Source organism: Stegostoma tigrinum, chromosome 18, assembly GCF_030684315.1.
Source record: "Stegostoma tigrinum isolate sSteTig4 chromosome 18, sSteTig4.hap1, whole genome shotgun sequence".
Classification (NCBI taxonomy): Eukaryota; Metazoa; Chordata; class Chondrichthyes; order Orectolobiformes; family Stegostomatidae; genus Stegostoma; species Stegostoma tigrinum.
The window spans coordinates 53,359,695-53,373,612 of record NC_081371.1 but is presented as its reverse complement, the minus strand read 5'-3'; the positions used below and the strand labels follow the sequence as shown (position 1 = coordinate 53,373,612).

The 13,918-nt window shown below is 39.0% G+C and overlaps 1 protein-coding gene across 6 annotated transcripts in view; it reads left to right on the top strand.

The window, feature by feature from the left end:
- LOC125460720 (ubiquitin carboxyl-terminal hydrolase 15-like) overlaps window positions 1-13,918 on the top strand; it is a 137,645-nt gene that overhangs the window by 41,285 nt on the left and 82,442 nt on the right. For 3 of the 6 annotated variants that reach the window (XM_048548468.2, XM_048548467.2, XM_048548470.2), the window contains 2 exons: window positions 3,580-3,725; window positions 12,535-12,596. In XM_048548468.2, the coding sequence (XP_048404425.1) occupies window positions 3,580-3,725; window positions 12,535-12,596 (208 nt within the window). Of the gene's footprint in view, window positions 1-3,579; window positions 3,726-4,416; window positions 4,496-9,621; window positions 9,769-12,534; window positions 12,597-13,918 lie in introns of those variants that run through there. The other 3 variants (XM_048548472.1, XM_048548475.1, XM_048548471.2) reach the window with 3 other exon arrangements.

The following is a 13,918-nucleotide window of genomic DNA, read 5'->3' as shown; positions in this document are numbered from 1 at the left end:
AAAGAGCCTCATGGAAGGGAAGAAGAAGCAATCAATCTTGGGCCTATGCTATTCATCTTTGTATCGTGAGTCAGCCTCCACAAGCCAGAGCAGATGGTATTCCATCCAGAAGGGTCTCCCAAGACTGATCAACCTACTCACTGTCAATTTACCAAGTCAACCTTAGCTTGCTGCTCCCTCAACTTAAGTAATTGACTTGTTTAAGATTTAAGCTTCTCGTTAGGGACTAGAATGTGTCACATTTAAACTTGAGCTATAATTGTGTTATGAGATCACATTTCCCCAATGTATCTTTTACTACGGGATTACAAGTTATCTCTTTCACCGCACATCTCAAATAGCTTTATCCATCGTTCATTCCATAATGTATTGTTTCAAGAAATTATCATGAAAATATCTCAAATTAGCTGTTGTCAGTTTTTTGCTTCAGTCAATTTGAAGATCAAAATTGCCAAGAATCGCCTTTTTGCGAGTACCCAATTATTTTCCAGTTAATGCTGTGTAAGTATTGTTGGGAGGCCTGTAAACTTCTCTCATCAGTATTTTTGATCCTTGTTTTTCCTAATATCCTTCTTTTTGTTCTACTACATGATCTGACTCAAAATCACTTCTTGCTAATATCCTTATGTCATCCTTGACTAACAAGGCTAAACCTGCTTTCCTATGCTGTCCGTTTCCTAAGTATTTCCCAACTTTAGTTCCCTTGTGACCATGCATCTCTAAAGGAGATTAGTTATAGACCATTCAGGTAAAGAACCTTTGATTTGATTTTTTTGTCCTTTTTTTTTCCCCACAACAGAGAATCACTAACACGCTATTACTGTTAAATGCTTGTCCCACTCTGCTTGTTTTTAACCAAATCACTACACTATCCCTATTGTTTTTATTTTTCTTTTAGATTCCCAAATCTATCTTCACCTGAATCCCTCCTGATCCCTATCTTTTAGTTTAAAGCACCAACCACATCCCCAGATGTATGGTATATCAGGGCATTAATGCCAACATGGTTTAGTGGAGCAGCTCCCATGCTACTGAATACCAGTCAATGCCTCATGAATTGCAATCCTTTTTTTCCCCACATCAATATTAAATGCACTTTCTGTTCTTGCGCTTGGAGAAGTCTGATTATCTAGCCTTCTAAATAGGGTAGCCCTTACTTCAGGATCTTAAAACTAAGAAGCAGAAATACATGAGGCATATATGGTTTAGGGAGCATCTCAAGGAATATATCCTGGCCAATGCTTGGAATACAGGGAAGTGCTTAACAAAACCTTGCTGCGTTTCCTATAGATTAACATATGCTTCAGTAATCCAAGTGGTATCTAAACCTCTTCCATGATGACAGCATGTAGAAGGCAAAGCCTTAATATTAGTCTTTCATGAAGAGTTTTTGATTCGGTATTGAGCCAAACATATCTTCAGACTGTGTTCTTAAATGCAGTAGTTCAGCATAAACATGAGAAATCTTTATACTGTAAAAATAGCAAAAATTTAAATGCATAAGAATGCAGAATTGCACTGTATCTTTTCATAAATGGCTGTTGTAAATGTTTAATCCCATTTGTGAAGAGGTTTAAAGTGTATTTTAAAAACTCTAGATGCAGGCTTCAATTTTCTACCAGGCTTATTTGCTCCATTGTCTCTTATTCGCCACAAACCACCAAGGACAAATGCTCTTAGTCAGATATTGTTTCCGTGCACAGCATCCATATGCTATAATATTGTATCCAAGTGGCTGTTTATTTGAGCCCTATCTGTATTGGGGAGGAGCACCACTGAATCAGAATCTGTCTTCACTGGTCACTGATACACACACTCCCCAGTGGGTAGGGGATGATAATTGTAAATTGGAACCATAGCTAATTATTTTCCTTCCATTGTTGTAGATCCTGAAACCCCATTTTATGCTCAATGAATTACTCTGTGTCAACCAGTGTTTGAATTTTAAGCCTCCTTGCTCCATGAAGTTTAGTATTTAAACCAGATAATGCTTTCATCTCTTTTTCAGTGATGTCTAATGTGAGAAGTTCTGTAAAACAAAGTGTGAAAGTGTGTCCAATGTTGGCTTTGTGCCATAAAAATTCAAATACCCTGACTTGACTACTCCTTGCAGATCAGTGGTGGTTCACTCTGTGATTCTCTCATCTGCTGTACACGCTCCACCAGCCCCACCTTTCTCTGCATCTGCAGGTGGTGTTACACCTGCCCCTATATTTCTCATCTTGCCTCTTTGCAAGGCCCCAGACAAATTTTTCAACTCTGACAGGGATTCATCTAAACACCCTCCAATCTGGTCTACTGTATCATTTGCTCCCAATATGGCCATATTGTATCAGTGAGACCAAGCGCAGTCTTAATGACCAATTTGCGGAGCATCTGCACTTTGTACACTGTAATCAACAGAACTTTCCAGTTGCCAACCATTTTAACTCGCCCTCCCATGCCATTGGTGACATGTCCATCCTGGGCCGCCTCCAGTGCCACACTGATGCCACACGCAAACATGGAGGAACAACACCTCATTCCGCCTTGGAAGCCTACAGCCCAATGGCCTCAATGTAGAATTCACCAGTTTCAAAATTTCACCAGCCTAGGCCTCATCCCTTGCCCAATCCTCCCTTTCATCCCTGCCTCTTTGACCTGACACTAGCTGTCAATCTTCTTTCCCACCTATCCACCCCACCCTTCCCACTGACCAAACCCCACCATCTTCTACCTGCATCTGCCTATCACCATCCCACCTACCTTTTCCCAGCTCAATCCCTCTTCCCTCTATTTATTTCCCAGCTGTCTTCCCCTTACCAGTCCTGTTGAAAGATATAAACCCAAAACATCGACTTTCCTACTCGTACTACCTAACCTCTGTTTCACCAGTTCCATGCTGTATTGATTTCTAACTCCAGCATCTGCAGCTCTTGCTATCTCCAAGATCAATGAGTTCATCATTTCTGTTCTCGTAAAATATCTGCTAGCTCAAGAAAACCATTAAATGAAGCTAATGTTTTTCTGTCTGCTGATGCTACTTGACCTGCAAGTGTTTCCAGCATTTTCTGCTGTTTTGTTACTTGAAATGCTTTGTTAGATGCGTAACTTGTTATTTAATCTGGAGTGAATCTAGTAAGCCTTCTTCTAATTCATCCACTAACTACTTGTTTTTTTCCATCATTCATGTCCCTTTAACGTTTTGTTCTTAGAAAATATGGAATGCAAGGTTGTGGGATGTTGAATCATTTGATTATCTATAGACATCTAAAGGGATGTTGTCACTGAATGAATTCCTTTGTAATATACAAATTGTATATCATGCTTGAACATCATTCAGAGTTTTAGGAAGTATAATATGTCATGTTTTCATTGTACCACTGAATTTTAAAATAAAGCTCTTAAAAAAAATCATAACGGACTCCCAAGTTAACTCTGTTTCTCTTTCCACGTATGCTGCCAGATTTGATTTTCTCCATATGGTTTATATGTTCTTGAATAAACAAAAAACTAATTGCTTTGGACATTGTACGGAAGGTATTTCCAATTAATGTGTCTAAAGTGACTCCTTATTGCTGTTTTTGTTTTAAATCTCAGATGCAATTGAAAAGGAGATGCGGAAACTGTTTAGTATTCCAGAAGAAAAAGAAATTAGATTGTGGAATAAGTACATGAGCAACACATTCGAACCCTTGAATAAGCCCGATAGCACGATACAAGATGCGGGACTATACCAAGGGCAGGTATAGTAGTTTAAAAGATGGTATCCATAATTTGAATTATATTTGTAATTGAAAGTGAAGAGGTTAGGGCATAGGCTCAAAAGTTGTAAAAGGAGTAGCAATTTCTAATTTAAGCTTTGTTTTAAGCTGTGAGATTTTATGAACATCTTGGTAACAAGTAAAAGCTGCAAGTCTTGCACCAAAACATGAATTTGGAGCTGAAGGAGGCCATTGGCAACCTAAGGATGCCCCACCATTCAATAAGATCATGGCTGATCTGCTTGTGTTTTGAATTCCACATTCCCATCTACCTCCATTAACCTTTGATTACCTTGCACGTCAACAGTCTGTATCCCTCCACCTTCAACTAATTTAATGAGATATTCTTCTGAGACAGAGTTCCAAAGTCTGTCAGCCCTCAGAGAGCAAAGAAAAATCCCATCGCTATCATAAGGCTGACCCCAATTTTTAAACAGTGACCCCTAATTCTGACCCCTTCCAGAAGAGAATATATCCTTTCTACATTGACCTTGTTATGCTTGTTCAGTATAATGCAGTAAAAACTATAAGGTGAAGGAGCTGTAGTAGACCACAAGTCTGCTTTGTCATATAATGAGATCATGGCTGATCTGATAATCCTCAACTTTGCTTTCCTGCCTTTTGTCCATGACCCTTGATTTCCCCCTACTGATTAAAAATCCATCTTTCTCAGCCTTAAGACTCTGCCACTGCAGCAAAGAGATCTGGGAAAAATAAAACCGCCATAGGACCATGGGCTGCTTTCATTCGAGGTGGACAACCGGTAGTGAGTGTATCCTGAAGGTCACCATGCCTCAGGTGAGAGATGACTTTGAGAAGATGAGACCTCCATGGTCGCCTCAGCTGGTGCAGGAATTGAACCCAAGCTCTTATTGTCACTCTGCATCATCGACCAGCTATCCAGCCACTATTCAGGGTGGAGGTCAGAAATAAAAAAAGAGAAGACACTGGTGCAGCTTTTAGGCACCTAACAGTAGCTATACAGTGGAACAGATAATAAGTCATGAGATAATGTGGGTATGTAATGAAGGTAGTAAATTAATCATGGGTGATTTTAATCTTCATGTAGATTGGGATAGTCAGATTGGCAGAGAAAACTAAGAGGAAGAATTCATACTGCATTTGGGACAGATTCCTAGAACAATATGTTTAGATCCAACCAGAGATCAGGCTATTTTGGATAGAACATAAAACATAGAACAGTACAGCACAGAACAGGCCCTTCAGCCCACAATGTTGTGCCGACCATTGATCCTCATGTATGCACCCTCAAATTTCTGTGACCATATACATGTCCAGCAGTCTCTTAAATGACCCCAATGACCTTTCTTCCACAACTGCTGCTGGCAACGCATTCCATGCTCTCACAACTCTCTGCGTAAAGAACCTGCCTCTGACATCCCCTCTATACTTTCCACCAACCAGCTTAAAACTATGACCCCTCGTGCTAGCCATTTCTGCCCTGGGAAATTTGACGTGTAATAAAGCAGGTGTAATAAGTGATAGCAGAGTAAAGGATGCCCCCGGAAACAGTGACCATAACATGACCATAACAGTGAATTGGGAGATGCTGGGATCTGGAATTCATTGCTGAGATTGTGGTGGAGGCACATTCAGTTGGTTGTTTTAAATGGGAATCTAAGATCTAAAAAGGAAGAACTTTCAGGGTAATGGATAGATGGCAGAGGAATGACACTAACTGAATTTTTCATTGAAGACCCAGTGCAGGCATGATGGACTAAATGGTCTCCTGTATGTAAACACTGTGATCCTGGGAGTGATTACAGTGTGACAAATTTATATTGGATGTTTTCACTGAAACCAGTTGGCAGAAAGTCCACATGGAATTATAATACATTAGGTGATAGATAGTGATGAGATGTTGCTGTCCCATCACAAAGTTTAATAGTGATCAACTAATATGTTACTAATGATACCATTGTTGGTCAGTAACTAAATGTGTGAGCACCTTGTCTCAAGACTGCAATGACAATTGAAATCCTACTAATATTTGCCACTCTTGGCGCAGTATAAACAGGAACTCTGCTGAAGTGTATTTCACTCCAGTGTGGATGCTGGCCACAGGTCCCTCAACCAAGAAGTGTCAAATAAATGATCCAGTTTGGCTTACTGCATAGGTCCCCAACATCTCATGCTGATATTCAACTAAATGAATTAATATCATGTGATATCAAGAAATGGCATCAGGCCCTGGATAGTGCTTAGGCTTTGGGCTCATTTAGCATATCAGCAACGGTATTAAAGGCATGTGCTCCAGAATTTGCTGTGCCCTTAGCCAAGTTGTTTGCATACAGCTACAATATTGGCATCTTCCTGACAATGTGGAAAATTGCCCAGGTATGTCCTGTGCACAAACCAGGAGATATCTAATCTGACTAATTACTGCCCTATCAAACTATTGTCTGCCATCAGTAAAATTGTTGAAAGGATCATACACATTACAGTCAAGAGCCTAGTCACTGACATTCAGTCTGAGTTGTCAAGATCACTTAGTTCCTGACCTCATTGCCTTAGTTCAAACATAGGAAAAAGTGCTGAACTGCAGATGGAAGGTGAGAGTGACTCTGACATCAAGGCTGCATCTGACAGGGTGTGATGTCAAAGAACCTTGACTATAGTAAAGTCAATAAAAATTGGGGGGGAAAATACCAACTATTGGAGCCATACCTGATACAATGAAGATGGTTGTAATTGTTGAAGGTCTGCCATCTCAACTCTGGGAGGTCTTTGCTGGAGTTCTTCAGGGTTGCATTCTAGGCCTATCCGTCTTAAGTTGTCCATCATAAGGTTAGAAATGGGAATGTTCAGATACAGAAGCAACCTATGCCTGAATGCAGCAAGATCAGGACATGTACAGGCTAGGGCTGACAAGTAGCAAAAAGCCTTCATACCATACAAATGCCTGGTAATCTCTATCTCAAAGAGAGAATTTAACCATCATCCTTTAACATTCAAGGATACCATTGCTGAATCTGCTGCTACTAACATCCTGGTGACTACCATTGAATAGAAACTGAATTGGACTAGCCACATAAATACTGTGACAAGAGTAAGTCTGAGATTAGGAGTCTTGCAGCAAATAACTCATCCCTACATCACAAAGCTACTGACCGTATACGAAGCATAACGCGTGAGGAAATACTCCCTACTTGCAACACACCAGCAGCTCAACAGCAAATAGCACACAGCAGCGCACTTGATTGGCACCACATCCATGAACATTCACTGCTTCCATCCACCATTGATGGTTAACAGCTCTACCCTCTGCAAGAAACTCATCAAGGCTCCTTAAGCTGCACCTTGCAACTCCACACCATCTAGAAAGACAAGGGCAGCAGGTATAAAGGGACACCAAAACCCATGACTGTCCCCTCCAAAATGCTCATTATTCTTACTTTGAAGTATATTACTGTTCCATCAGTATTGGTGGGTCAAAATCCTGGAACTCCTTACCTAATTGCATTGCATGTGTACCTATATCATATTGGTTGCAGCAGTTTAAGAATGCAGCTCACCATCACTGGATGGACAATAACTGCTGACCTGTCCAGTGGTGCCCACAACCTGTGAATGAATAATTGTAAAATTATCTTCCTATTCTTATTTTTTTCTATTCATTTTTTTCAAGCTTGCTCTTGTATTCTAACTTGCTGCTGATTTACCTATTAATCATCTCTGCTCTCTTTTGTATTTTGTCCAATCATTTGACCTGCCACATGTCTTCATACAGTTAGATAATTTTTCCTTAAATTTGATGCTTTGGTAACCAGTTAGCCTTAGATGGTGAGTTCTCCCCTAAGAATTTTTATTTTGTCATCTGAATGTATTAATTGTGTTCTGAAATATCCCCTGACATGCCATTTCTCTATGATTTAGTCCCTAACCTTGTATCCCTGCTCACTTTCTATTACTCAGCTTTCATGTACAGATGGTTGTACTTTTAATTTAAAATGCTGTCTTACACTCTCTCCTCTCTGTTTCAAACCGGATGTAAAGTTCAGTCATATTCTACTCTACTAACCATCTATTAACCATTTCTTCTTGATGCTAAGTTTTGATACTTTGATGCCCACATTTTCTGTTGTAAATGACTATCTCAAAATTCCCATTAAATTTTTCATTGTCAATCGCTAGATGGCTCTGTGAACTACATCTGAGATCTCTTCCAATTCGGTGACAGACTTGCATACATAAACATTTATCATTTGGCTGAGCAGCCACATTCAGTTTACTGGTGTACTGGCAGAGCTGTTTTTAATCTGCTTTTGTTGGCTACTAATATGGCCATAAGTCACAATTTGGTTTATTATGTTTCTTCAGTTTGTGTTTCTTCCGGAAGACCTTTTACTCGAGAACTTTCCTCAGTTTCTTCACGTTCTCACTTCAGTCTTGCGCTCATCAATTGCAAGTCAAGAAAGTTAAGCACAAACTTATTCAAATGGTGAGAGATTATAGAACTGAGATGCAGAGTGATCAGAATATCCATGTGCATGAGTTGCAGGAGTTTAATGTGCAGATCAGAAAGTAGTTAGGAAAGCTTACCTGGAATGGGTAGCTTGACTTATAAGGAAAGTTTGGGCAGACTAGCTGCCAATCTGCTGGAGTATAGAAGAGTAAGAGCCAACTTGATAGAAGCAGACAGTATCCTGATGGCCCTTGACAGTGTAGATGTTGAGAGAATGTTTTCTGTTATGACAGGATCTAGAATTAGAGGTCACTATTTAGAAGTCAGCGTCATCCATTTAAAACAGTGATGAAATGCATTCTTTTCTGTAAATGTTGTCGAAGCAGAATGCTTGAAGATTTCTTAGCAAAGAGATAGATAGATCCTTATGTAAGCAAAGGATTGAAAAAATGTAAGGGAGAGATGGAAATGTGCATTTGAGGTTATTATCAACTATGACTTTTGCTGAATGGTGGCACATCGCGGGATTGATTGACCCATTACTCCTGGCTTATATATTCATGTGTGCATATAATCCTGCAACTGCCAACAGCCATGCTACACACATTGTTCATGATGACTTTTTTTAACTTTCTACTACTACTCAATTTGGGTTGCTTTATATTGCAACTATGGCACAGCAAGTGAACTTTATCAGTAGCTAGGAGATATATATTGTAAGTGCTAAACGGGGCTTTATTCTGACTGCTTAGGTGCCTCATTTACGTTTAGCATCCTTGTACTTAAATTAGTACCACACTACTTATTTCTAACATTTTCTGACCCCTCAACTTGACCACCACAGTTTAGATTTTCTGTTCCTTTGACCTTCTGTATATTCTCCTTTCTGTTTGACCCTACTTTATCACTTCAATCTCCTTTTGAAGGCATTTCTTATGACTTCAGAGATAATGGGAACTGCAGATGCTGGAGAATTCCAAGATAATAAAATGTGAGGCTGGATGAACACAGCAGGCCAAGCAGCATCTCAGGAGCACAAAAGCTGACGTTTCGGGCCTAGACCCTTCATCAGAGAGATGAAGGGTCTAGGCCCGAAACGTCAGCTTTTGTGCTCCTGAGATGCTGCTTGGCCTGCTGTGTTCATCCAGCCTCTCATTTCTTATGACTTGCCTGTTTGACCAAGCTTTTGATTAACCAACATAATTTCAGTGAAGTACCTAATTATTTCATTTCATGTTAGAAAAATGCAAGTTGAAAGAAGAAATGATCGTTCCAACAATCACCTTTAACCATGATACTTAATAGTTAATCATGACTATAGTTCGTCTCCCTTGTTGCATATGACCAACCATTTATCCGCTGAAAGAGGAGATAACATAGGAAGATTTGGTCACTTAGCCCTTGAGGCTTTATAATTGTGAAAAAAAAAATGTCATGTTGTTACCTCTACAGTCATGTATTCAAATCATACAATGGAAGAAAGCCGTATGCTTGTTATAAAATCTTGTTGGTTCATTCCTCAAATTGGAAATCAGCTTTATATTTTGAAGCTATGGTACAAGAATTGATCCTCAGAATTGGTCTTCCAGCTGGAAAATGGTAAGTTAGTGTCGTCAGTGAATCTGTTTCTAAGATCTGAATTCAAATGTAAAGACGAAAATTTTGTCTCCAAATATGATGAGTTGCCTCAAATGGATCTTCAGTTCACCAGAACAAAAACCACCATTTACGATAGTAGAGCTACCTGAACCTAACAGGTGCAAAGTAAATTTGTATTAAAATTAAAATGTCATATTACCAATCTGTCATTAAACAGTGGCTTATGTCAGAGGAACCACCTCATTTTAAAGTAAGAATACATTTGTTCCATCCATAACTGCAAATGTCAAATCACGACCTAAAATTAGATGAATTAACTGAAAGTGCATCTTACTCATAGAAATCCTCTGACATCAGAACCGATTCTTCATGGGCTTAGGCAATTGCTTTCAAGCATGCAAGTTTCAACAAAACAAATTTGATACTTGCAAGGTGTGAGTAATCATTTGTTTTTTTTGAAAAAATTTGGGAGTTGCCAGATCGAATTATGATCAACTTACACTCCAATCTGATGGCTAGATGTAAATTCTAGCCCTAGAAAAGTCTTCCATTTTATTATACCCATTTTTCATTCATATCAGGCATTATATCTTCAGCGTCTGGTTTTATTTCCTGAAAAACATCCCATCAACATAGTCGATTTGTAACTTCCCCAATACCTATTTTGGATGGACTGGACTTTACTCCATTCTGATTCAGAACGTTAAATGATGGACAATAAACCTGGTTAAGAGTAGCAAGTTTACTGATTGTTGAAACTACTTATAGAAACTGGATAAAAAGCTGCAGGGAAGTATTGGTTGTAAATCCACATGATGGGGTTGGAGAAAGAAGGAGCAAACTACAATCTTTTCAAATTAACTTAATTATTGATCATTAAACCAAAATTGGTTGTCATTTGATTTTCATTGTATGATGCAAAAGCGTCATCCATGTCGTTTTTTTTGCAAATGCTTTGAGAACCACCAACTTCAGTGGTAGGAATATTAATGAAAACGTCGTACCAGTTTACTTTACTCTCAGCATGAATCAAATGTTGTTTCATAATATTAACAGCATGCATGTTCTTATTCCTTTCTGCCTCCTTTCCTCTTTATTTTGTCTCTATCTTTATCTTTATTTTATATCAGACTCCCAGTGAATGTTTTTAGAACATTTGAGCCACAAATTTTATGAATTTGTTCCTACCAAACCTCAGTCCTCTGCCCAACAGTGTCGAATGTAACAGAAACGTATCTGTTGCAAGAAAATTACATGTTGTGTATAACCTATTTATAGATGGTTCTTTGTAACTCTCAAATCAAACTCACATTCACCTATACTAATGCGGTATAAGTACAACTTTTCTCACCATTGATAACCCATCCTTCACATACAAACCTCATACTTTTCTCTAAAGGAATGCTTCCACAGCTACGGCATATCTTTAATTGTCTTACTTGAAACCACTATGAATATACTTAAGTGAAATGCTGTTTTTCGTTGGTCAGCATCATTACCCCAGTTGCTGATGATGTCATTCATCTGATGCGCATGGAGAAATTCATCAGCATTGACAACAATTTGCTTCTGCTTGTTTGCTGCAGTTGTCAGCTTTGTACTCTTATTGCTACTCCATCTGTTCTGACTGGGTAGCTTGGAATAGAGATGGATCTCAATTGTATGACGCTAATACTGATGGTTACTATAAGCATTACTGAAAAATAGACATCCTGTTGATGTTTTTCATCTCACTGTCATTAGGAAAACGCAAGAGGCACACTTTAAAAGGGAGTGCAATCATGAGAAACCAATGTGCACTCTAGATATGTGGCAGGGAATGAACTGAGGAGCAGCTTTTGTGCCACTTACTTCTGAACTGTGCTTCAATTGAGAATGCACGTACCTGTGCAGATTATTTCCTCCTACAAAAGATTGGGCCATGCATACGACTATGTAACTTCTAGCATTCGTACATGTTTTGAGCCTGGCCAGTGATCTTCATTTGAAGACTCATCATTTTTGGCACATGCTGGATTTTTGAACAAGTGCTGGACATTTACAGAACATAGAACGATACAGCGCAGAACAGGCCCTTCGGCCCTGGATGTTGCGCCGACCTGTGAACTAATCTAAGCCCATCCCCTTACACTATCCCATCATCATCCATATGCTTATCCAAGGACTGGTTAAATGCCCCTAATGTGGCTGAGTTAACTGTATAACCACATCTAATATTGAGTACTTTGCTGTGTTTTGCCAGCATCTGCTGATTGAATGCTGTACTCAGCTTAGTGCTAGACAGTTTTATTAACTACACTTCCAATTTCCACCTAGTTCTTATCTGCTCTGATCTTTCCTTCCCAAATATTTCATACTTCTGTGCCCAGCAGTGGGTTTTCTCATTATGTCAATTAGAAGCTCACTGGCTGTCAAAGATTTTGTTCACATTTTATGACCATGATAAATTGTTATGCCATATTTATACTTCTATGATGGTTATCATGCTACACTTTCCACTGTTGGCAGTGCTGTCAGGGAAGGCTGTTAATTACAGCATGACAAGTTTATCACATGGTTTCCATTTTCAAGATGGATATCAGTTTGTGAAGGTGGTGGTTTACGGTATATGTAGAAGTAATATATTTAACTAATCTTCACAAAGTATATCTATATATTAATGTGTAATGCTAGCTTTTCAGCTGGCATATTTAGTTGAATACTTACTTTGTATAATTGTATACCATTATTTCCTCTTTATAATCTCTCGTGTAATTTACTTGGAAGGTACTGGTAATAGAGCAGAAGAATGAAGATGGAACATGGCCAAGAGGTCCTTCTACTAATAAGTGAGTTTATTATTGTCACGTATTATTAAATTTTTGCACTTTGTTTTAACAAATTCTAAAAGAACATTTTGCTGAAACTGTCTCATGTACAATTAATTTCAGGTATCTCACCATTGTGGCCTAACCTCTAACGACAAATTAAATCAAACAGCACAAATGTAAAAAACATTTGAGATCAACTGAACTAAAGTTTGATTGCTGCTAACAGCAGAATATTCATTTTCTTTCAGCTTGTTCTCCGCATTTGTAGATTGCTGCCCTGATGCATTATTGTTGTGCCAAGTTGTTCCAAGAAAATGGTGAGGGGTGGCAGATGGGTTTGTTCCCTTATGTTAACTGTTGCTGTTAACACTTGGGAAGTCGCTCCAGTGAGTCATAAGATATTGAGTTAATCAAGTAGAGCACTGCAGTCATATCTCTACCATGTTGTGTCAAGGCAGATTCTCTTTTCTGAAGGTTTAATGAAGTCTCATTTGTCATTTCTCCCTGGCCGCAGATTACTGTATATATTGTATGCAATCTCACTTCGCATGGTGAAATTCAGAACAGTCATTATCTACGTTCCTAATTCAGTGTAGCAACCACTGCATTATCTTGCCCACGATTTTGATGCAATTCACAGTCAAAATTCAGCGTGCTTTCGCTGGATATTGCCTTTTTTTAGCTTGCGATAACCAACGTCTGACTCTGGAAGAATTACAGGAAATGGTATTTTCTTTATTGATAGAGTAGGATAAATTATCTCAAATATTTGAGCCAGACTATTCTGCTTAATGAAAAGAAACCAGTGCTGAAGTTAAATGTCCAGGCATACAATAATTTAAATAGAACATAGAAAAGTACAGCACAAGAACAACCCCTTTGCCCGTCATTTCTGCACTGACGATGGTGACATTCTAAACAAATTCCATCTGTCTGCACATGTTCCATATCCCTCTTTTCACGACCTATATGTGTCTAGTCTAAATGCCCGTTAAATGTATCTGCTTCTACGACCCCCTGGCTGGGCATTCCAGGTACTGACCACTTTCCGTTTTAAAAAAAAAACTTACCTTGCGCATCTCCTTTAAACTTTCCTCCTCTCATGTTAAACCATGCCCTCTAGTATTTGACATTTCCAGTCTGGGGGAAAGAATCTAACAGTCCACCCTGCCTGTGCCTTTCATAATTTTATATACCTCTGTTGGGTAACCCCTCAGCCTTCGAAACTCAAACAAAAGTAATACGTTTGTCTAACCTCTCCTCATATCTAATACCCTCACATCCAGGCAACCTACCAGTAGCACCCCCCTCTCTGATGAAGGGTCTAGGCCCGAAATGTC